The 25451-nt window shown below is 33.9% G+C and overlaps 1 protein-coding gene across 1 annotated transcript in view; it reads left to right on the forward strand.

Annotated features, from left to right (window-relative positions):
- AGTPBP1 (ATP/GTP binding carboxypeptidase 1) overlaps nucleotides 1-25451 on the forward strand; it is a 170299-nt gene that overhangs the window by 140261 nt on the left and 4587 nt on the right. The window contains 4 exon segments of the mRNA XM_079113373.1: nucleotides 381-510; nucleotides 1459-1590; nucleotides 6396-6572; nucleotides 7693-7853. Of these exon segments, the coding sequence (XP_078969499.1) occupies nucleotides 381-510; nucleotides 1459-1590; nucleotides 6396-6572; nucleotides 7693-7853 (600 nt within the window).

Consider the following 25451-nt stretch of genomic DNA (forward strand, 5'->3'; position numbering starts at 1 on the left):
ACAGAATAATTAGTGCAATCAAAATATAGAATGTTAGTATAGCATATGGTTATTTTGTAGTCTGAGTGAATATGACCATTAACAAATTTTATAAAGTATGGAAGAAAATACCAGAATTGAGAATTATTTTTCCTATAACTTACAACTTTTGATTATAAATTAAAAAGCCTATCACAGTTAACTGTATGTGACCCAAGTTCTTGCATATAACAAGTGCTCAATAAATGTTTACTTTTAATGTAAACTGAATGTAATGTGTTTTCAGTTGAACCCACTATTTATACCTATTTGAAACACTGGAATAAAGGCATAAAATTAAATTAGGTATAGAAAGGTTATTGGTATCAGTTTTTTGTATCTTTGTGTTTATGTACATGTAGTCACCGCTGTTCTTTAAGTGGAGAGGATTTGAATAGACAGTGGCAAAGTCCAAATCCAGATTTACATCCTACAATTTACCATGCTAAGGGTCTGCTACAATACCTGGCTGCAGTGAAACGTTTACCTCTGGTAAGTGGCAATGTTTGTTTTTACTTTGTATAATAAAAACATGTTTTTATTGATTAATGACTTACATTATAAAATAATATAGATTATTTTCTGGTTGTAAAAGCCAAGTGTTAATTTCAGAAGCAAGTCTTTAAAATATCTTTTTATTTTATTATTATCTTTCATAATAATTATGTTGTCAAATTAGTATATCGAATTCATTTTCTTATTGTATCAAGTTGATTGTTTATAATTCTTATAAGGCTTTTACTGTTTTATTTATGCATATTGGTAACACTAAAGTAACAGTGTGTATCTTTCAAATTTCAAACTAGTAGAAGCTAATATTTGAGTTCTTTGATTATCTCTGAAGTTCTGCAGTACACATGTGGGAAAAGTGGCAGGCATGGTGTGAGACCATTCTGGACTTCATATACATGTTCCTTCTGTTTTCACCATTTTTGATTAGAATGTTCCTGTTGTATTAGTGTTTAAATTATTTAATCTTCCTTTGGGAAATACAGAAGAACTTCATGGAATGATAAAATTAACATGAATCCTAGCATTTATTTTTCATTTTTGAAATGATGAGCTTAAAACTTAAATTTAAATCTTTTTAATAATGTTTTTTATGAGAGTATTGTTATGTTTTAGCAAACCTTTGAGGCCATGGTGTTCATAGCTATAGATTTGAACTATAAATGAATTTGTTATTTTTTTCAATGGTGAATGGTAGATTCAAAAGAAAAAGTAGAACTACTGGCTTGATGTAAAACCTTCACATGATTGGACAGTGTTAGAGTTGAGCATAGGTCCTTTCTAGAACTAGATATTATTACTTATTAAATGGTGGTTCTGTTGAAATAGACCAGGAATACAGAGATGTCCATTGGCTTGATAGTAACTACCTTTACTTGAAGAAAATGGATTTGAAGATTTTTAATTTTTAATATTTATTATCTTTTCAAGGTTTATTGTGATTATCATGGCCATTCTCGAAAGAAGAATGTATTTATGTATGGATGCAGCATCAAAGAGACAGTGTGGCATACCAATGATAATGCCTCTTCATGTGATATTGTAGAAGATATGGGATATAGGGTAATTATAGATGATTCATGAGTTTTTGAGTTTTGAACATGTAAACTACAGAAAATAATTTTACATATGAAAGACTGCTCAGATTCAATAAATATTGACATCATGCTATTTTTGTTTCAGATTTTTCATTTTAAAAGTTTTTTCTTTTCACATATAGATTTTTCATCTATTTGGAATTTTTAAAATATGAGATATGGAGATCTGATCTTATTTTGCCCAGGAGTTCCAGTTATCTCAGCTCCATTTACTAGACAGTACATCCATCCTTCCTCTGTGGATTTGATAAAGCCTTATTTATATAACATGGGTTTGTTGTGAGACAACAAACAACTGTAGTCATTGACAACAACTACTGTAGTCATTCTTGTTTCTTTCTCTTTGTATACCATATCATTTTAATTGTGGTAAATTTATAATTAATATTGATAATCAAATAGGACAGATTTTCTTATTTAAAAAAAATGCCCTTGAATCTTCTATTTTTCTTCCTTATGAATTCTAAGATCAGTTTGTGAATAAACTTTGATGAGATTTGGATCGGCATTGTCAAATTAAGCAGGAGAGAATTATTATTATGATAATGTACAGCATTGCTACCTATGACATTGCCTGTCTTTTTAATTCTTTTATATACTTAAATAAAGATATAAAATTTCTCCACATAGGACTGATATTTTTGTTAGATTTATTCCCAAATACTTAATACGTTTTGTTGCAGCTAGGAATGAGATTATTTTTTTCTTACATTTCTCCTTGTTCCCAATTGACCATTCATGTGCATAGGTAAGTTATACATCTTCTGTAAGTCTTCAGATCCTTCTATAAAGGATTTCATATCAGAATGGCATCATGTTTTTTAATAGGAACATTAGAAGCAAAATCTCTGTGGAGCAAAGCTTTCAGTTCTCAGCTAGGTTTCCAACCTATAAACTTTATATGCTAACCTGTCAATAAGTGTGAAAGTAAAAAAAGAGTCTTCTCAGATATTGAAAGTCTCAGAAATTTGCCTCACAAATAATTTTTCTCTAGAAGACACCAGAAGATATTCTTGCCAGAATCAAGGAGTATTCTGAGAAAGAAGGAGGCAATTAAATCCAAGAGAGAGAGAGACAAAGCCCAGAATAAAGGTGTAGTGAGAGCCTCAGGATGTATCTGAAATGCCTGATGTGCTAGCATTCAACAACTATCTTCAGAGAGTTTAGAACCTTATTAGGTTAGGCGACATTAAATAATTAGATTAGCAGAGTTTAGGGATATAGAGGAGAAATAAGGAATATTTAATGTAGACCCAGATAAACAATGTGTGAAAGTGAGAGGCCCAGAGGAGAGAAAACTAGATTAAAGAGCACACACAGCCTTTCCATGTGCAGGACTCTTGGAACACCAGCACCATAACCACCCTTCTTGCTCATTTATCATATTTGACTTCTCAGGGAATTATTACTTAGTCCCCTAAAATGAAATCAGGTCTCACATTCACAAGATTATTTCTTCTTCATAACACTGAAAAATTGTAATTTAGCCAGGCATAGTGGTTGCACATCTGTCATCCCAGCAATTTGGGAGTCTGAGGCAGGAGGATCCGTATGTTTAAAGCCAGCTTCAGCAACTTAACCAGGTCCTAAACCACTTTGCAAGACCCTATCTCAAAATTTTAAAAAATGAAAAGGGTTGGGGATGTGGGTCCAAAAAAGATTGTAATTTAAATTTTGGTATGTTATTATTTGGTTAATATGTTTCTCTTTATGCTACATGGTCAGCTTCATGTGCCTGGAAGGTCTGTCTGATTTGTTCACTTTTGGGAACACTGTTATTATGTAGCAGAGAACCTTATTCATCCCAACCACTCAATAAATATTTGATGAGTTGATGGATGGCAGGCAGAGGTGGGAAGATAAATACAAGACATACTAAGAAATTAGCTATTAGTCTTGCTTTTTAAAAGTTTTTACTAATTCTTTTCTCCCAGGCTTCTTTGTTTTTAGATATCTGGTATTTATTATGAAAGGAGACATAAAATTATGCTGCAGGTTAGGCAAGATGAATAAAACAGTTTTTCCCCTAAATAATTTGTCAAGATGTTAACTGGCGTTTCAGACACTACCACCCCAAATAGTGTTATGCCCAGATATGTCTGGTGTTCACATTTGACACAGTTTATATTGTTTCTTGTCTTCAAGACTCTTAAGATTCTTTACATGTTAGTGAGCATCTTACATTCCAAGATTATTAAGGAATGTGTATGTGTGTTTTGTGTATAGGTGAGAGAGAAAGTAGATCGTTTCACACAATTCGATGATCATGTATGTTAGTTCCAACTGATGCTGTAACAAAACAACCATAAGTATGGTCTTAAAACAAATCCATCCTGAAACAGGAGCATTAGAAAAACTGAAGAAATTGGAAAAGGCCTATCATATAGTTAATAGTATTAAATCAATATTAATTTTTTGTTCTGGTATTCTACAGTTAACATTATAGTTAACTCTAGACATTAACAATTCTTTGTAATGTTTTTACAACTTTTAAGTTTAACATTAATCTAAAATAAAAAGTTTAAAAACAAACTTTTACTATTGTATTATGATAGTCACTTTATTGAAAGAAAATATGTCACTTAGCTTTAATAAAGTAACAATTGGCTTTTAAAGAACCTTATAATATTTCCAAATATTGTAGATTGTAGACCATTGTGATGACTTAGGAACAACCTTTACTTTTTTGGTTGATGAGTATCTCCAATGCTTAGGCATTAGATAAATATTTTTTGAATGAATAGACAAATTAATTATATGAACAAATATTTAACAACTTTATTGCCTGATTTGAACTGTGCTTATAATAGCTTTTAGTATACTTTCATATGGGTTTTTTTTTTCTGATGTAGGTAGAGATTATTATTGCAATTCTACATTGAGTCAGGTCAGTTCACATCTTGAGGCCTTGGTGAAAAAGTGGTTTGCCTTTGGTTGGAAGTGAGATATCCCTGCTTCAAGACCTCTGTTTTTGTTCCATCACAGTGTCTCTCTTACCATAGTGATGCCTACACCCCACCTATTTCCAAAAAACATTAGAGTAACATACCACTGTGCTTTTGAAGAACTTGAAAGCTTATTTTCTTTTTGATGCCCTCTCTCTTCTTCCCCTTTCCCAAATAAAATGATTAGAATGATGTAAAAATGGGAACACTCCAGATTTATAAAAAGTAGTAGCCAGGCAATGTGGCACACGCCTGTAATCCCAGTGGCTTGGGAGACTGAGGTAGGAGGATTACAAGTTCAAAGCCAGCCTCAGCAACAGTGAGGTGCTAAGCAACTCAGTGAGACCTTGTCTCTAAATAAAATACAAAATAGGGCTGGGGATGTGGTTCAGTGGTCCAGTGCCCCTGAGTTCAATCCCTGATTCCAAAAAAAGAAAAAGAAAAAAAAAGTAGCAAGTGAAAGTTGTCATCTCTCATTTTCTTAATACTAGTCACTTGTACCATGCGTGTTACAAAACTTGCCTCTAAGTACATTTCTCCATGGAAGTATATACGTACAGTATATGGAGTCTTTATATTTGTAAGCAGTACATAGCAATTTGCTTTGTCACATAATAATGCCTTGTGATTGTCTTTCCTGGTCATCTTATCAGGATTTGTCTCAATCTTTAACAATTACACAAGATTTTCATTGTGCTTTTTCGTTTTTATTGTACCGGCACACCCAGTTGTATTTGTTCTGTAGTCTCCTATTGGTCATTTGACTAGTACTGCCAAATTTCTTTCATCAGGATTATACAAATTAGTAATCCCAAATACTATGAGTGATAGTGTTTTTCCTCGACATCCTTACTGTATTGTACCATCTTTGCCACATGAAAATAAAATCTAATTATTTTTATTTATATAACTATAATTATAAATGAGATTGAGTATCGTATTTGAGTTTCATGTCTTCCCTCATATTCTTGGATTTTGCATTTGTCCTCTAATTATTATTGCTTTTAAAATAATTCTTTATGTATATTACAACTTTATTTTCTAATTTGTTATGATGTTTGGTAATTTAAGACTTTTTATCATATTTGTTGATTTTTTTAATGGCTTATGGGTTTAATGAAGCATGACTTCAGATTGTTTTTCTCAGTGGGTATTCATTTGTGTCAATATTTAATAAATGATCACTAGTAATAATTTTTTATTAGTTTTACTGAACTTCATTTTTTTCTAGAGCTTTGTTCCTAAATCAGCATCACAGTTTATCTTACTGTAGATACAATCTAGATTGATATATGTTGGATTATTCCTCCACTATAGCGTTTTAAAAATTTTTTGAGAAATTTCCAAGGTATACTCCCATATTTATACTTTGAGGTGACTTGAGAATAACTTTAGGTCACAAACATTTTTGAATGCTTTGTGATTATCTTGTGTTTATTGATTACTTTAGGGATGATTGACATTTCTAGTGTTAAATCTCAGTCGTTCATGGCTAAATATTCTTCATATTTTGAATATGTTTTTGTTATATTTTTAATCATGGTTTTCTTAAATGATTATATTCTGCTTACTGGTTGCTATTCTAAGTGTGATCCTTTCTCCAGTGTGTTTATTAACTGGGTACTACTTGATTAGTGCAGTAGAAAATTCTAAATTAGTTTAAAAGAATTATTTGGATGTTTGAGTATCAGGGGTTATAGCCAGACAATCCACATGGTCCTGATTTTATCACTGTGATTTCAGCAAATATTTTAAAAATTAAAAATATAAAATTAAAGTAACCTTTTGGTGTATTTTATTATAATTTTTCTAATTATTTTTACAGACTTTGCCTAAGATACTGAGCCACATTGCCCCAGCATTTTGTATGAGCAGCTGTAGCTTTGTAGTGGAAAAATCTAAAGAATCCACAGCACGTGTTGTAGTTTGGCGGGAGATAGGAGTACAGAGAAGCTACACCATGGAAAGTACTTTGTGTGGCTGTGATCAGGGAAAATACAAGGTAAAATGTTTTAGGACTCTTAGCCATAAAAAAAAAAAAAAAAAAAAAAAAAAAAAATTTGAAGACTTTGATGTATACTGTCATGGTTTTTTCAAATACACATTAAATGTACATTTATCTTTTGGAGTTATATGTAATTTTTGATAATGGAATTAAATCATATGCAGTCTCAACAGGTTTTTTTTTTTGTAAAGACTGTCTTACTTGGGATCCTTAAGATACTCTTGAGTCTATTTACATTCATAATTTTTAAGAAAAGACATTGAAATACACCCTTAAATACTGATTAGTAATTAATAAGGAGCTATACATGTAGTACGTTATGAAAATTTCCTGTTATTTTAATTGACTGGGTATATTTTTGTACATTTAAAATCAACACATTATACTTATAAAGCAACTAGTTTGTTATATTTAGATTGTTTTATCTGTAACTTTTAAATGCATATCCCTTCACTAAATTCTTATCTTTACTAAGACTGCTCTTTAGTTCTGTAGACTTTTGTTGGAGATAACCAAAGTTTAAATTTTACTTTGGAAATTAAAGATTTATAAAAAATTAGGTGATTTAGGATTTTTTCTTATTTTAAAAATTGAGGATTTCAGGTTTAGTGAATTGAACCTTAGATAAGCAGTAAGCAAACCTGAGTATTTTTCTTTTTTTTTGTTTTTATTAATTTTTATCATGTAAGGGTCTATGAGGTAATGTTGAAACATTGGAGCTTTGATTTTAACAGTATGGTATTTCAGCATTGGCAATCAAAGTAATAGATTATGAGAAATACTAGCAGGAGATTGTTAAAATATGGTTTCACACATGATCTACAAGAGTAACATTAATCTTAAAATGTTCATCTGTGTTTTTTCTCCCTAGTTGGTGAAAATAATTTGCATCATAGTAAGTGAAAATAGACATTTGAGAAATGGTCTTTTAGGACAGTTTCCTATGTGATCTAAGAATAATTTCACATTATAAAAACATATGACAATATAATGTCATAGTTTGATACCAACTTTTAAATTTTATTAATATTGCTATAAATTCTTCATAATTTTTTCGAGATATAATCAGAGGAGAGAAAACTTTCTAATTACATGTGTAATATTACTTTATTTCTAGGGTTTACAGATTGGTACTCGAGAATTGGAAGAGATGGGAGCAAAATTTTGTGTTGGTCTGCTGCGTTTAAAAAGACTGACATCTCCATTGGAGTATAATCTGCCTTCCAGCTTGCTTGACTTTGAAAACGACTTAATTGAATCAAGCTGCAAAGTAACTAGGTAGGACACACTTGTTTTATTATTTTATTACATTGTAATATGTGATGGAGCTTCATTAGAATAGTTAAGCATAGGAAAAAGATGGGGATTTGGCTAACCAAGAGCGTATGTAATATTTTTCCAAATTGTGATAATATTTTTTTAATGTTCATAGTTGAATGAGATTTTAATGAAATACCTTTATCTTTTGAATGCTGTTTTTAGTGATCTTAATAATTTAGCTTTTGTCCAAAACTAATCAATGGAGAAATATTCCACTTAGATTATATCTAAATTAAGAGGACTTAGAGTCAGGATTCATATTTCAAAAGAATTTCTTTGTTGATATCTGCACACATTGTATGGCTGTACAATAATATTGTGATTATATATAGACACAACTGAGTTTACCTTGCCTTTGAAAATTTATTTACATCTGCTAAATATTCTTTAAAATAGGTCATCTTTTTCTCTTAAAATTCAGCATATATGAAATTTTATCAATTATGAGCTCAGAAATAATTAAATAACATAATTCAAAAGCATAATGCCAGAACATAGCATTTAATCGTTTGGTGTATATGTGTAAAATAGTCCCAGTGTTTAGAACCTTTGTGATTCAGACAACTGATCACTTGCAGTTCTCTATTCTTCAGAGTGCTTGCTGGACACTGATGGAAATGAATGTAAAGATTGTGAGTTCTTAATGATATTTAGACGCCTCCTTTTAAGCTTTAATTCATGTATTATTAACCTCCAGTTAATGGACTTATTATAGTTCCTTTAAATATCCTGAACTATCATTTGTAATTATTAATACCTCACAGCCATGATTATTAGCACCTCTGCCAGCTTTACTCCTTTAAAAGGAGCAAATACGTGTTTTGAAAAGCATTTATTTTGAAGAAATATACTGCTACACATGCTGCTATATCATACTTCTAACATTTTGATAATTATATTTCAATATAATTTGTTTCCTTTGTAATCATATCGTTTTATTTTACATATTTCAAAGTACTGTTGCGAAAATGACTTCATAGGCCTTATCATAACTTTCCAAGGGGACTGTGGCATACAAGAGGTTAAGAACTCCTAGTTCTCATCAATGTATGCATATAAAAATACAAATCTAATAATAGGCAATTATAAATTAAGACAGTTTTCCCCCTTGAAATTCTACTTCAGCTGTTTCTCCTGTTTATTGATTTATCTCATTAGGCAGCTAGTCACTTCTTCCTCTGTGCTGTCATTCTTCTATCTCACATGAATTTTATACATACCTCTGATTTTCCTTGACTTCTGTCTGTATCCTGATGCTTTTGAGGTTTACAGGTCCTCAATCTGAGTTTTTCTACATCTCATTTTTGTTGGCAAGAATATGGTGGATACTGTTTTCTTCTCATTGCATCCTGCTGTAGTATGCAGTTTTAATTTGTTCTGTTCCTCACTGTGTTCCCTTTGATCACTTAAGATGGTATGTGCCAATTTTTTCCATCACAAAATTAATTTTTCCTCCTTTTTAATTAAGTATTTTAATGGGGATGTATTTTGCAATTGTCAGTATTCATTTTTAAATATACACTGAACTTTGAGTTTATTCATTTTTAAATGTATATATATTAGACTTAATGATTTACATTCTAATTCACTGAGTTTTAATCTGCTACTATCATTCAGTTTGATGTTCAAAATTACCCCAGTTTGGTTCCTTAAGTAATTTTCGTATTTTTTTTCACATATCCCCATCATTCTTTGAGGAATTCCTTATTTTCTGCCACACAGAATTTCCAGGCTCATCTTTTGTATGTACTTTGTCCCAAAGTTGGGATTAGTCATTTCTTGAAGGCTCCTTGTTTTATATTGGGTAGAAAATGGTATTTATTTGGAAGTGTAGATACTAGTCATGTTTATTACTTTTTTGGTGTCACTGCTTTAAGTTCTCCAAGTAGACAGAGAGCCATTGAATAGATTTAAGTATTATGTATGTGAATGTTTGTTCACACATGCATATACATGGATGTACACATACAGACATAATCTGAAAACCCTCACTTCACGGTGACACGCTCAATTTTAATCCTACACCCAAGTGTTCAATCTAGTTTTCAAATTTCAAATTTCTGACTCCCTTCTTTAACCACTTTCATTATGTTTACAATTTTACTTGTTTAACCAGTCTGCCTGTGTATAACATATCTCCCAACTTCTCCATTCTCTCTTGGATGCCTTTCTCATGCCTCCAAGCTCCAACACTCCAAAGGGAGGAACTTTCTAAAAATAAGTTTTGTAATTTGTTCATTGACTGATTACATTCTACTGGTGAGCCCTTACATTTATGTACTTATTGCACACAATGAGTTTCCATGGGCAGAGTGTTGGGCCAGACTCGCAGTAAGAGTAGAAGAAATGGGAAATCAGCACTCATTCTTGGGGGAGCTGTTGATACACTGGAAGAGGCACAGTTACACTTGTGAAGTGACATGATGTTGGTTATGAAAGAGTAATAAAAATATTTAAAAAACAATAGTTTGGTAAAGAAATATCCACTGAACATGAAGGAGACAAAATTAGCAATGGGAACTAGACTAAGATAGGCAAGGCTGAAAGTCTTAGTTTAGAACTTAGAAGAGCTATAGTTGAAGAAAGCATCTAGGGAAAATGTTCACTTGTGTGCTAATGAACGTGGATTTTATAGACAAAGACATGGTAATTGTATGTTTTTAAGCACAGAATGATAACCGATACATTCTGTATGTAACATTTGTTAAAATGCTTAGAAGCTTATAGCCTGATACTTGTATGGGGAGGCACCATATATTTTAGTACTTTGAGGGGAATGCAACTGCAGAGCTTTTTGGAGCTCTCCTTTGTGATGGATACTTCCAGGATCATAGGACACACTACTAGAGTCCAGTTATTCAACGTGCTGCTTAGTAAATGTTCATTTGTTCTTACTTTGTTTTGTATTGGGATTTTTTAAAAAACTTGTTCTAATTGGTTATACATGACAGAATGCACTTTGATCCATTTTACATAAATGGAGTATAACTTCTCATTCTTCTGGTTGTACATGATGTAGATCACACTGGTTACGTAATCATATATGTACATAAGGTTCTAACGTAGGATTCATTCTACTATCCTTCCTACCCACATAACCCCTTCCCTTCCTTTACTCCCCTCTGCCTGTAATTCAAAGTTTTTCTGTTTTTCCCTAGCCCTGCCATTATTGTGAATTAGCATCGCATATCAGAGAAAACATTTGGTCTTTGGTTTTGGGGGATGGGCTTATTTCGCTTAGTATACTATTCTCCAGCTCCATCCATTTACCTGAAAATGCCATAATTTCATTCTCCTTTAAGACTGAATAATATTCCATTGCATATATATACCACATTTTCTTATTCCATTTATCTGTTGAAGGGCGTCCAGGTTGATGCTATGGTTTGACTATTGTGAATTGAGCTGCAGTAAACATTGATGTGGTTGCATCACTGTATGCTGATTTTTAGTCCTTTGGGTGTAAACTGAGGAGTGGGATAGTTGGATCAAATGATGGTTCCATTCCATTTCTGAGGAATCTTCATATTGCTTTCCATAGTGGTTGCACCAACTTGCAGTCCCCCCAGCAATGTATAAGTTTACCTTCCCCCCATTCTTGCCATCATTTATTGTTGCTTGTAATTCTGATAATTGCCATTCTGACTGGAGTGAGATGAAATCTTACAGTTTTGATTTGCAGTTCCCTAGTTGCTAGAGACATTGAACATTTTTTCATGTATTTGTTGGTCAATTGTATTTCTTCTCTGTGAAGTGTCCAGTTCCTTAGCCCATTTATTGATTTAGGTTATTTGGTTTTTTTGATGTTGAATTTTTTGAGTTCTTTATGTATACTGGAGATTACTGTTCTATCTGAGGTGTGTGCGGTTAAGATTTTCTCCCACTCTGTAGGCGCTCTCTTCGTATTACTGATTGTTTCCTTTTCTGAGAAGAAGGTTTTTAGTTTGAATCCATCTCATTTATTGATTCTTGATTTTACTTCTGGGCACTTTAGGAGTCTTGTTAAGGAAGTCAGTTCCTAAGCTGATATGGTGAAGATTTTGGGCCTACTTTTTCTTCTTTTAGGCATAGGGTTTCTGTTTTAGTCTTTGATCCACTTTTTGTTGAGTTTTGTTTGGGGTGACAGATAGGGGTTTAATTTCATTTTGTTACATAGGGATTTCCAGTTTTCCCAACACCATTTGTTGAAGAGGCTATGTTTTCTCCAATGAATGTTCTTGGCACCTTTATCCAGTATGAGATAACTGTGTTTAGGTGGGTTTGTCTTTTTGTCATCTATTCTGTACCATTGGTCTATGTGTCTCTTCTGGTGACAAGACCATGCTGTTGTATTACTATGGCTGTGTAGTACAGTTGTAGTATTATGATGCCTGCTTCAATTTTCTTGCTAAGGATTTCTTTGACTGTTCTAGGTCTCTTTATTTTTCCAAATGAATTTCATGATGGCTTTTTCTATTTCTGTGAAGAATATCATTGGGAGTTCAGTAGTAATTACATTAAATCTGTATAGCACTTTTGGTAGTATGGCCATTTTGACTATTAATTCTGCCTGTCCAAGAATATAGGAGACCTTTCCATCTTCTGAGGTCGTCTTCAATTTCATTCTTTAGTGTTCTGTAATTTTCATTGTAGAAGTCTTCCACCTCTTTTGTTAGATTGATTCCCAAGTTTTACACTATTGTGAATGGGGTTGTTTTCCTAATTTCTCTTTCAGTGTATTCCTCACTGATGTATAGGAACATGTTTGATTTATAAGTGTTGATTTTATATCCTACTACTTTGCTGAATTCATTAATGAGTTCTAGAAGTTTTGGGGTGGAATTTTTTGATCTTCTAAATATAGAATCATGTCATCAGCAAATAATGATACTTTGTGTTCTTCTTTTCCTGTTCATATCTCTTTAGTTTCTTTCATCTGTCTAATTGCTGTGGCTAGAGTTTCCAGGGCTATGTTGAATAGAAGTGGTGATAGAGGGCATCCCTGTCTTGTTTCACTTTTTAGAGGGAATGCTTTCAACTCTTCTCCACTTAGAATGATATTCGCTTTGGGTTTAACATAGATATCTTTTACAATGTTGAGGAATGTTCCTATTATCTGTAGTTTTTCTATTGTTTTGAAGATGAAGGGGTGCTGTATTTTGTCAAGTACTTTTTTCTGCATCTACTGAGATGATCATATGATTCTTGTCTTTAAGTCTATTGATGTGATGCATTATGTTTATTGACCCAACCTTGAATCCCTGGGATGAACCCTACTTGATTGTGTTGCACTATCTTTTTAATGTTTTTGTATGTGATTTGCCAGAAGTTTATTGAGAAGTTTTGCTTCTTTGTTCATCAAGAATATTTATTGTTCTAAAGTATTCTTTCCTCGATGTCTGGTTTTGGTATTAGGATGATACTAGCCTTGTAGAATGAGTTTAGAAGGGTTCCCTCCTTTTCTAGTTCATGAAATACTTTGAGAAATATTGGTGTTAGTTTGTTCTTTGAAGGTTTTGTAAACCTTGGCTGAGAATCCTTCTGGGTCCTGGGATTTTCTTGGTTGGAATCTTTTGATGGCTTTTTCTATTTCATTGCTAGAAATTGATGTGTTTACATTGTGTATGTCCTCCTGATTCAGATTGGGTAGGTCATGTGTCTCTAGAAATTTGTTGATTTCTTTGAGATTTTCTGTTTTATTGGAGTATCAATTTTCAAAATAGTAGATAATTATCTTCTGTATTTCAGTAGTGTCCGTTGTGATGTTCCTTTTTCATCATGAATTTTAGTAATTTGAATTTTCTTTCTCTCTTCATTAGTGTGGCCAGGGGTTTGTCAGTTTTATTTATTTTTCAAAGAACCAACTTTTTTTTTTTTGGTCAGTCTTTTGAATTGTTTCTTTTGTTTCAATTTCATTGATTTCAGCTCTGATTTTAATTATTTCCTGTCTTCTACAACTTTTGGTGTTGATTTGTTCTTCTTTTTATAGACTTTAAGATATAATGTTAGGTCATTTATTTGTTGACTTTTTATTCTTTTATTGAATGAGCTCAATGCAGTGAACTTTCCTCTTAGCACTGCCTTCATAGTGTCCCAGAGATTTTGATATGTTGTTTTGGTGTTCTCTTTTACCTCTAGGTATTTTTTAATTTCATCCCTGGGTGCTATCCATTTACCATTTAATAGTATATTATTTAATCTCCAGATGTTGGAGTTGCTTCTATTTTTTATTTAATTGTTGATTTCTAATTTCATGCCATTGTGATATGATAGAATACAGGGTAGTATCTCTATTTTTTTGTATTTGCTAAGAATTGCTTTGTATCATAAGATATGGTCTGTTATAGATAAGGATCCATGTGCTTCTGAGAAGAAAGTGTTTTTGCTTGTTGATAAATGAAATATTCTATATATATCTGTTAAGTACAAATTATTGATTATATTATTCAGTTCTATAGTTACTTTGTTTAATTTCTGTTTGGAAGATCTATCAATAGTGAGAGAGATGTGTTCAAGTTATCCAGTATTATTCTGTTGTGTTCTGTTTGATACTTGAAATGGAGAAAGATTTGTTTGATATATATTGATGTTCCATTGTTTGGGGCATAAATATTTACGATTATTATGTCTTGTGATATATGATGCCCTTAAGCAGCATGAAATGCTTTCTTTATCCTTTCTGACTAACTTTGGCTTGAAGTCCACTTTATCTGATATGAGGATGGAGACCCCTGCTTGTTTACAGAGTTCATGCGAGTGATATGTTTTTTTCTCATCCTTTCACCTTCAGTCTATGGATATCTTTGCCCATGAGGTGAGTCTCTTGGAGACAGCATATTGTTGGTTTTTGTTTATTAATCCAATCTGTCAGTCTATGCCCTTTTTTTGGTGGGGAGCAGGAGTATGTAACTAGGGATTGAACCCTGGGGCTTTTAACCACTGAGTTGCATCCCCAGCCCTTTTTAATATTTTGTTAAAGACAAGGTCTTACTGAGTTGCTTAGGGCCTTGCTAAGTTGCTGAGGCTTGCTTTGAACTTGCAATCTTTCTGCCTCAGCCTCACAAGCTACTGGGATTACAAGTAGGTGCCATCACACCTGGTACCTTTATCCTTAGCTGCCTCTTTCCACCTGGTTGCTCATGTCATATTCTTGGCATAATCCCCTCTCTCATTTACTTGTTTTTAAAATTTAATTATTTATTTATTTTTAAAGTTTTTTACAGACTGCATTTTGATTCCTTGTACACAAATGGGGTACAAGTTTTCATTTATGTGGTTGTACACAATGTAGATTCATACCATTCATGTAATCATACATGTACATATGGTAATAATGTCTATCTCCTTCCACTATCTTTCCTTCCCATCCCTACCCCATTTCTCTCTACACAATCCAAAGTTCCTCCATTCTTCTCTTGCCCCTTTCCACCACCTACCCTCTCGTTATGTATCATCATTCTTATCAGAGAAAACATTCGGCCTTTGATTTTTTTGGGTTTCGCTTATTTCATTTAGAATGATATTCTCCAACTCCATCCATTTACCAGCAGATGCCATAATTTTATTCTTCTTTATGGCTGAGTAATATTCCATTGTGTATATATACCACAGTTTCTTTACCCATTCATCAATTGAAAGGCATCTAGGTTGGTTCCACAGTCTAGCTATTGTGAATTGAGCAGCTGTGAACATTGATGTGGCCGCTTTACTGTAGGATGCTGATTTTAAGTTCTTTGAGTGTGGGATAACTGGGTCAAAAGGTGGGTCCATTCCAAGTTTTCTGAGGAATCTCCGTACTGCTTTCCAGAGTGACTGCACCAGTTGCAGTCCCACCAGCAATGTAGGAGTGTGCCTTTTTCCCCACATCCATGCCAGTGCTTATTATTGCTTGTGTTCTTGATAATAGCTGTTCTGTTTGGAGTTAGATGAAATCTTAGGGTGGTTTAGATTTGCATTTCTGTAATTAGAGATGATAAGCACTTGTTCATATGTTTTAATCCAATCCATTCATCACCCAGAACTTTCTGATTGCTCCTCCAAAATATTTCTCATCTTTCCATTTTTCTCCACCATCTCTACTACGATACTAATTAAGGGAACCATCTCTTTCTAGGACTTCTTCAACAACCTCCTGATTAATCTTGCTCCTGTACTGTTTGTATCCTACACCTTTTCTGTATGCAATTATCATTCTCTTGCTTAGAAACCTTCAGTTGTATCCCAGCTGCTATCAGAGTCTCTGAGGCATTCCTCCCTCTTTTAAGCTTGTTCTATTCTCATTATATTTTTACCATCATAACTGCACTGTCTGTCTTCTAATTTTTGGAACCATGCTTTGAAACTAGCTATGGTAAAGGACCAATTTTTATTTCCAGTTTGCTGTGGATTGATACTTGAATTAAAATGTAAAAATGAAGTACTATAAAAAATGGAATAGAGGACCCTAAAGAATCCCGATATCTGTTCTGATTTCTCATTTTGACATTTACTAGATTTGTAATTTGTACATCAGATTGTTATAAAGGTTTCTGAATACTTCATTTTGATTTTTGTATTTATGTCGTCAAGGACAAAGAGTTTATGTACCACACCTCGAGAATTATTGTTCTGCAGATTAATCTCTTTGATATCCCAGGGCCTTTGCCTTTGCTCTTGCCTCTACCAAAATGCCCATTCCTTCTCCTCTTTTAAGATTTGATCCTGTCATCCATGCTGCTCAATTTAGTACACTGTGTTTAGGAGTGGATGTATTTTTAATATACCTTGCTTGACAATAGGGTTGCACTTCTAATTTTAGGCATTTAAATTTTGAAAAATTCTCAGCTACTTTCTCTTTGAAATTTTCTTCTTTACCTTTTCCCTTGTTCTGCTCTCCAGAATTCCCACATTGAGTTTCTCAGTCTGTCTGCCACGCGTCTCCTAAGTATATTTTCCTGTTTCCTATCTCAGCTGTAGTCTAAGTGTATGTAGTTTTTTAGTAGCATTTTAAAATTCACTTTTCAATTGTTTCTGGTCTAGGACTTGTCTCATGGGAGAATTTTACTTTAATGCCTCTATATTTCACATCTAATTGGCTCTTTTTGTTTCAGTGTTTTTTATTTTACATTTTCTTGTTTATTTTTATGACTATTATTCTTTCCATCTTTGAAGAGCCTAATCACATTCAAAGTTGTTTAGATTGTGCTATTTACTTGTCTTGTGTTGGTAAATTCATCCACTGTTTCTCATGAGCCTATGAGCCTTGTAGTTTTGCAGGCTCATTTTGAATGATTCTTCCCTTCCTGTCCTTGTCTAGTCTTTTTGCTTATCCTCTTAATGGTTTTGTGATTACTTCTTCCTGACCATTGCTGACTCCAGTCTAAGCCTGTCTTACCTTTTTTTTAACCTCCTCCCTGATATATAAGAACTTAATTACTAAGTTTTGTTTTTATAGGTTTTAACTTTATCAGTGTTTTCAGTTTATGCCAAATGAATACCATCTTTCATTTATAATAATAAATAATTGGATTTCCTTTTTTCATAGCATGCAGTTTCTTATTAGAATATCATAATTCTACATAGTAGTTGAGTTCAACTCAACAAAATCATGCATGCATGGAATTTCAATTTTAGTTAATGTTCTCCCACTTTTCCTTTCTCTCCTTCCTCCCATTCTCCTTCCTCTACTCTATTGATTTCCTTTCATTCATCTGTTTATTTTTGATTGGTTCTTTCTACTTATACATAAAGGTGAGATGCCCTGAGGTATATTTATATATGCACATAGCATGATTTTTAAAAATTCATTGTGCATTTCCTCCCCTTTCCCATCCCTCCTCTCTCCCTCTTCTACTCTATAGAACAGGGGCCTGAAAGCATGTACTTTTCTACACCATCTTTGAAAAGAAATTTTTCACTTGCTCTTCACCTGGCTAACTTCTAGTTAGCCTCAGGGACCACATCTGTGTCCTTCAACCCTGTAAAATATTCCAGTCATGGTGCCTAAAACCAGTCACATATTGAGTTGAATACTGGTACGTGGCTATGTAAAATTTAAAATGCAATTGGAGGGACTGAAGTTGTAGCTCAGTGGTAGAGCGCTTGCCTAGCAAGTGTGAGGTACTAGGTTTGATTCTCAGTACCGAATATGAATGAATAAAATAAAGGTCCATCAATAACTAAAAATATATATATATATGTATGTATGTATATACATATACATATACATACACAAATAATTTTTAAAATTCAATTGGATTAAATTTCTGGAGGTTGTTAGAAAGGGGGTGTCGTCTTACAGTGCCCCATGTACCAGCCTAAGGGTTTAGACTTCAATCTCTTACACCAATTGGGAGTTTTAAAGCCACTAACAAATGTGGTGAAGCCACATTCCCCAGTGTAAGTTGACCAGACAAATCATAGTATTAGACATGGAACTAGGGAAACCACTTACCTTTTACTAAGGTGGCCTGTCTGTCCTTTGTTCTTTATTGTCTTCTTCTGGATCCCTTCTTTATCCTTGTTGATTTTCTGTTTCCTGGTACTAATGTGAAGCTGAGGTATCAATTTTTTAAGTTAATTTGACCCTTCTATAATCTTTCTTTTCCTTTTTTTTTAGAAAAATTTTTTGATACATTATATTCATACATTTGTTATGCCATATTTATACATGCACACATTATTTGATCAATTTCAATCCCCAGTACCTTCCTTTTCCCTCTCTTCCTCCCTCCCCTGATCTACCTATTCTTTAGTGCTCTCCCTTCTATTTTTATTATTATTATTAGTAGTAGTAGTACATTATAATTATATATAAAAGCAAGATTCATTGTGGTATATTCATACATGGATGTAGCATAATTCGATAGATTTTATTCCCCAGTATGTTCCCATGCCCTCCCCACCGCCCTCCATCTCCTCCCTGCCTCTACTCTATTGCTTTCTCTTCTATTTTTTGTGAGATCCCCTTTTTTAATCCCCCAGCTTCTGCATATAGAGAGCTTTTGTAATATTTCAAGCTCATCTTCCCCCACTAGAATTTTGCTTTTTTAAAAAATATAATACTTTGAGTTTTTAAACTTTACAAATATTATTTTATGCCACCTTACCACACATTTATTCCCTCCCCCTCTTTTTTTCCTTTCTTACTATATTTTTTGATTTTACTGGAGTTTATATTTTTCCTTCTCAAGGAACACTAAGTTGTCACCTTCATTTTTGAGGGACAGTTTTGCTGGTATAGAATCTAGGTGACATTTACCGTTTTAGGGTATCATTCTCTTGTCTCCTATCTTTCATCACTGAGCTGTCAAGTTAGCCATGTCTGGTTGTTGCTGTTACCAGAGTTCTCGGCCTCTGCCTGATTCTAAGGGTCCCAACAGACTAAATTTGGCCACCCATCACTTGGAGAACCCAATCAGAGACAGGGGATGGTGGAGAAAGAAAGGAATTTATTATCCACACTGGCCACACTGGAGAGAAACATGAGGACTAGCATCCTAAATTCTGTCTTGGGATACTGACAAGAGCTCCAGGATTATATAGGGAAGAATTAGGGCAGATTGCAAGAGGTATGCATAGGTGGTTCTGGTCAAACTGTGGTACAGTTGATCATTACCTCAAGTCTAGTTCTTTGAGGTTCTGCTGATGCTGGGGAATATCTATTTGGGTAGTTATTTTATTTTAGTAGGCATATTATGATTATACATAATAGAACTCATCATGCATTTTTACATGCATACAACATAATATGATCAATCTCATTCCTTAGTACCTCCCCTTTCCTCCTCCTTCCTCTGGTCGCCTTGCTCTACTCTACTGGTATCATTTTATTGTTATTATTTTTATTTAATTAGTCTAATTATATATAAACATGGGATCCATTGTAGTATATTCAGACATAGCATGATCCTGGTAGACTTCATTCCCCAGTGCTTCCCAATGCCCTCCCCTTCTCCCTTCCTTCCTCTTGATCCCTTTCCTCTATTCTTGATCTCCCTTCTATTTTCCTGATATCCCTTTTTTATTCCTTCTTTCCTTTTTTTTTTTTTTTTTTTCCTAGCTTCCACATGAGAGAACATTCCCTTTTCTTTCTGCGTCTGGCTTATTTCATTGTTTGAGGAGAAAATCAGTTCCTGTTATGAGATAATTGCTCCCTCTTGGGGAGCAGTCTTGGTTCCCCTCATGGGGTATAAACCTGCAGATTCTTCTGTTCCTGGAATGTGGAGTAAACTGGGAAAGACTCAGAACAAGTCAGAGGAACAAAAATGGAGTTAGTATAATGGCCAGGTCCTCCTTTCAAGGCCCTTTTGATCAGTGTTTTAAAGACTAAGTTGCTTTTATGACTCTCTTTTGGTGTTTATTAGGATTTGAAAATAGATGTGGATTTCTTTTTATTTTACTTGAGGTTCTTAAGGTTTCTTTAATTTGTGGCTTCATGTCTTCTATCAGTTTTGGGAAAGCCATCCTTTCTTCAAAACTTTTTTTGTCTCATCTCTCTTTCTCTCTGGGACTCTGTTTACATTTTAGTTAGTCCTTTTCACTACATCCCCTGCGTCTGTTCTCTAATGAATAAATTTTGTCCCTTTGTCTCTCTGAGCTTCCGTACGAATTTTTTTCCCCCCTAATCTAGCTATTTCACCCATTCTTTCTTTAGCTGGGTTCTGGCACATGTTAACTTTTTTCTCTTCCTTTTTCCCTGTGTGTGCTGGGGATTAAACCTGGGCCTGGAGCATGCTAAGCATAAAATACACTTAGCATTAGTTGTATTTTATGTTAATTCCTTTTAAAAAATCTAACTTGATTTGTTAGTTAAAGTTAGACTATGTTTCTAATAAGTTATATGGAATGACTATGGATTTGTGCACCAGTTAGCATCATAATGTTCTTTGGATAAAAGCTCTTGTCCTGTCTGCAAGCATTACAAGAGAGGCCGAATAGAAATTATTGGTAAAATAAGCACAAATTTATTAATTACAACATACCATTAACACTGGAATGAAGTCCTAACCTCTGTTACAGGTACTTTATGTGAAGCTAGTGTTTGTTTACATATGTACAGGAACTTTTTCTTCTCGCCTTCCCACCTTTTTATGCTATTGTCATGTATTTTAATTGAACAAAATACATTTTAAACCTCATTACACTTATTTTTGGCAGTCACTCTTCATTGAGATATATTTTTCCACTGATCATCCCTGCCTCTATTTTTGTGTTTCAGTTTAGGATCATTTTTCTTCCATCAAAAGAACTTTCTGATTTCTCTTTTTGTGTATGTATGCTGGCAACAAATTATTGCAGTTCTAAATTACTTATTAGGAAATTTTCTTATTTCCAGTTTCATTTCTCCAGTATAGAATTCTAGTTTGGTTCTCCTCCTTCCCCTTGTTCTTCCTTCTCCTCCTCTCTTCTTCCTCTTTCTCTTCATCTATCTTTCCTTCTCTCTCTTCTTCCCCTCTCTTTCTCCCACTCCTCTTCCCCTTCCTCTGCCATGTTATTGCATTTTATTTTTTACTTCATTGAAGATAATGTGTTTTTTTCAGGTACTTTGGATTTTCTTGTCTCTGGTTTTTAGCAATTTTTCTAGTAGGGCTGAATGTTGCTTTTCTTTGTGCTTATCCAACTGGATTTTCCTTTTAAACCTATAGCTTCAGTGTTTCTTTATTTTTGAAGACTCTCCAGCCATTTACTTCCTAAATGTCATGTCTGCCATGTTTTTTTTTTTTTTTCCTGTTTAGTGTATATAAATACACAATTTTTATTTAAAGTTTCTGATACGGTTTACTCTCTTTGCTTTGGCTGAAGTTTCCTACTTACCCATCGCTCTGCTTCACTAATTCTCTTTTCATTTCTGTCTTAAAGATAGTCTTAGACTTGGTTAGAATTCTTCATTTTAGTTCTACATTTTCCAGTTCTAGGCTTTTCAGGTAATTTATTATTTATTTGTTTATTTTTGTACCAGAGATTGAACCCAGGAGAACTTTACCCCTGAACTACATCCCCGGTCCCTTTTATTTTATTTCAAGATAGAATCTTGCTAAGTTGCTGAGGCTAGCCTCAAACTTACGATCCTTCTGCCTCAGTCTCCCAGGTTGCTGGCATTACAGGTGTGCACTACTGTGCCTGGCTCAGGTAATTCTCATTTGAATAAAAAGTAGAAGGTGAAATTCTTCATCTCATTTATTTTCTTGGACATACTAATAAATTATTTTAAAGTTCCTGTCTGTTAACTTCCATACTGGATCACCTGTGGGTCAGTTTCTGTTGGATTTTCTTCCTGGTTCTCTTTCTTAATTTGCCTGGTAATATTTGCTCAAATATGAAGCATTGTATATAAAATTTCACAGAGATGTTAGGTATCTTCCTTCAGGGAGAACCTATTCTATCCTGTGGTAGGTGTTAGAATAAAGCTGTTCACCCCAGTCTGGTGAGCCTGACCTGGCTTCAGTGAGGTTGCAAAATGTGTGAAACTTAGTTAACTCTTGGTTCACTTCTCCCTGCTTCCTAGGTCACAGCCCTCCAGAGGTCCCAACTGAAAGCCAAGGACTCCTCCTTTTCTCAACACCACGAGACTGCCAGAAAATTTCTGTGGCTTGTTTTCTGTTTTGTTTGTTTTGCTCTTTTCTGCTTTTTGCCGCTTTTTAGCCTTTTGCACTGTGTAGTTTAAGATTTTGTCAAGTGCTTCTGGTGAAAACTGTTGAGTATTGGGGTCACATCTCTGCAACTCCCTTCTTTCAGGAAACTTGGCAACTCTGAACTCCAGTTTTTGCCTGCAGTCCTTTGAACTTGCTGAAAACTCTGATGACTTCTCTGCCTCTAGCAGCTGCCCTTGCTTGGCCTTGGTTTCCACAAGACTTTGCCCCATGCACCTTTTCTCTTTGCTGACTTTGCTTTGTATCCTTTCACTGTAATGTCATAAGTGTGAATGCCACTGTGTGCTAAGGCTCCCTAGCAAATCACTAAACCTGGGGTGGTCTAGGACTCCTGATAAACATGTGCATTCTGAATTTATGTTAAGGTTGATTATCTCAGACTTTCTAGTGTTCCATGGAGAATGATCAGCAACTGATGGTATTGTGATCCTTTTATATATATATATATATATCACTATATATATATCACTATATACATATATATATATATATATATATATATATATATATATATGCAACTGAGGCTCAGAAAGATGAACTTACTCAAAGTTATCCATATAGTAATTCCTGAAAGAACCAGGAATTAGACCCAGCTCTAACTCTGAATTCTGTTCTTTCATTAGATTTTCTATCCTCCAAGTGAATAATTAAAACTACTATAATGTGTAGGTGTAGTTTTTGAAACTCTAGCCCATTCTTGTATAATTTAACCATTTCACACTATTATGTGTAAGGAATGTTTTTAGATACGTAGCAAAAGTGAGTTGGAGTTTAGTGACTTAGTTAATTACTGTTTCCCAGATGCAGCTTAGTTAGTTTTTTTCAAACAAAAATAGAATAGCAATAAAGTAGCAAATTTCTTTTCCTTTTTTTCTACATAGACACTCTTTTGTTAGATATTTTATGCACTAGCTGTGTGTGTGTGTGTGTGTGTGTAATACCCACTGAAGACTGACAGAAATTATTAAATTTATCTGTGCATAATTTTGTTTACCTATGATACTTAAGTGATGCTCTATTTCTCATAAGATAGGCATCAAATTATATAAATAATATATCCTGTAGCAGTTGTGCAAAAAAAAAAGTCACTATTGGTTGACTTTTCAACATAAGAAAGCCAAACAACAGTTTGTAGTTTGCAGATATTTTAGGCAATGAAATATTTTTCTTTTTGGGCATCGGTTTCAGAAATTCTCCCCCATGATGTCTTTATTGTATTTCATTAAAACAGATAGGTTATTCTCAAAGCCATATTAAGAGTGCAAGGTTAAAGGAGGATTTGAGTTTAAAAGGTAAAAGGAGTATTTTTAGTACTGATGGCTTGGGAGAGACCATTTTCTGGGCTCTTTGGGAATTAATAAAGGCTGATTTACTTTAGCAAGGTAGACTTACTGTTAGAATAACATTTTATAATTACACAACTTAATGATTTATAAATACTTTCACATATTTTACCTTTCTTGAGTCAACTTCATGAGAAAGGTGGGACTGATTCTGTTATCTTTGCTTTACACTTGAGAAAACACATTTTGGATATACAGTGAATCAAAATGCATTTTGCTATCATGTATATCTAAATAGAATAAACAATAAAACAAAGAAACATTTTGGAGAAAGTGACTTGCTCAAGGTCATCGAACAGCTGGCTAGTAGAAGTAGAGGCACAGATGTAGAACTTCAGGCTGTATATGCAGCATTTTGTTTCTGCCATTCCTGGATAGGGAAGAGACCTGAAGGTCTGCATTCTGGTGTCTCAGATGGAAGATCAACTCTGCTAGAAGTAGACTGCATGTGCTTGAGAGTGATAGTGAATTTTTTAGATTTAATTTTGTATGGTGCCTAGTAGTTTAACATGAGGGAACCCAGACAACTTCCTGAATCTCTTCAGAACCCAAGTGATTTGGGTTCTCTTTGGAATTGTAACCCTTTTCTGCATGACAGTGACACTATCTAAGGCGGAGAATTTTAATGCATTCATCCCGTGTTAAGACTCATTGAGTGAAAGTTTTGATGTGTTTCTAGAAATAGCATGTTTGATTTGTTTTTGGAGACAAATTTTAGCTTATAGTTTTTTAGCATGAACTGTTTCTTATAGAATTGTTTTTGGCTTTGTCACCTTTACCATAAGAATTAAAATCCAAAAACAGGGCACAAGAGTGAACTTATGTGAAGAAAATGAGGGCAACAAGGAAGTAGTGGTAGAAAAGCAAAGGAAAGTTGGAATTATTCATAAAAGAAAAGAAAAGATGAATTGCTATGACTGGTCTTGTGACTTAAATTTTTTTCATGAAAATAAAATTAGAGGGATTGGGTAATATAAAAAATTATGATCTTGTCAACTTACCGTAAAGAGCTCAGCAAAGATTTTTCAAGGTGTTTGCAAAGTGTCAAACCTTTCTGAAAGCTGACAGGAGGTACTACTCAAGTGGGTAAGTCACAGTTCCTGATCTTAGTATTAAGAAAACAGACTCACAAGTGGGTGGTTTTAACTGTATGCCATAAGTGATCAGATGGAAAGTTTTGTAGGATACCAAGAAATATAGAGGAAATGGCTCTTGTCTCAGGATGGAGCATTAAGAAATAACATCAGGATGAGGCTAAGCTGTGTTTTAAAAGAAATATGAGTGGTTAGGAGGGGTAAGGTGGGAAGTACAACCTTACACCAAGGAAACAATGTCAGCAAAGACTTTAATATAAAGTGTGGGGCAAGTAGTGCCCAGATTGAGTAGCTGGCATGCTTACGGAGAACTTTGGTTTGTATTTCTCCATGAGTACATGAGTCAGGGAATAGCTTGCTGGGGAGAACCATGAATGTTCAACATACTGCATTTGCATTACCTGTGAGGTAGCCAGGTGTATATATTTAGCAAGTCCATATGTGTACAAGAGAAGTTCAGTGGTAGAGTCCAGGTTAGAAATTTGGATTTGGAAATGATCAGAAGAGAAA

The sequence above is a fragment of the Sciurus vulgaris genome, assembly GCF_902686455.1.
Source record: "Sciurus vulgaris genome assembly, chromosome: 15".
NCBI classification, from domain to species: Eukaryota; Metazoa; Chordata; class Mammalia; order Rodentia; family Sciuridae; genus Sciurus; species Sciurus vulgaris.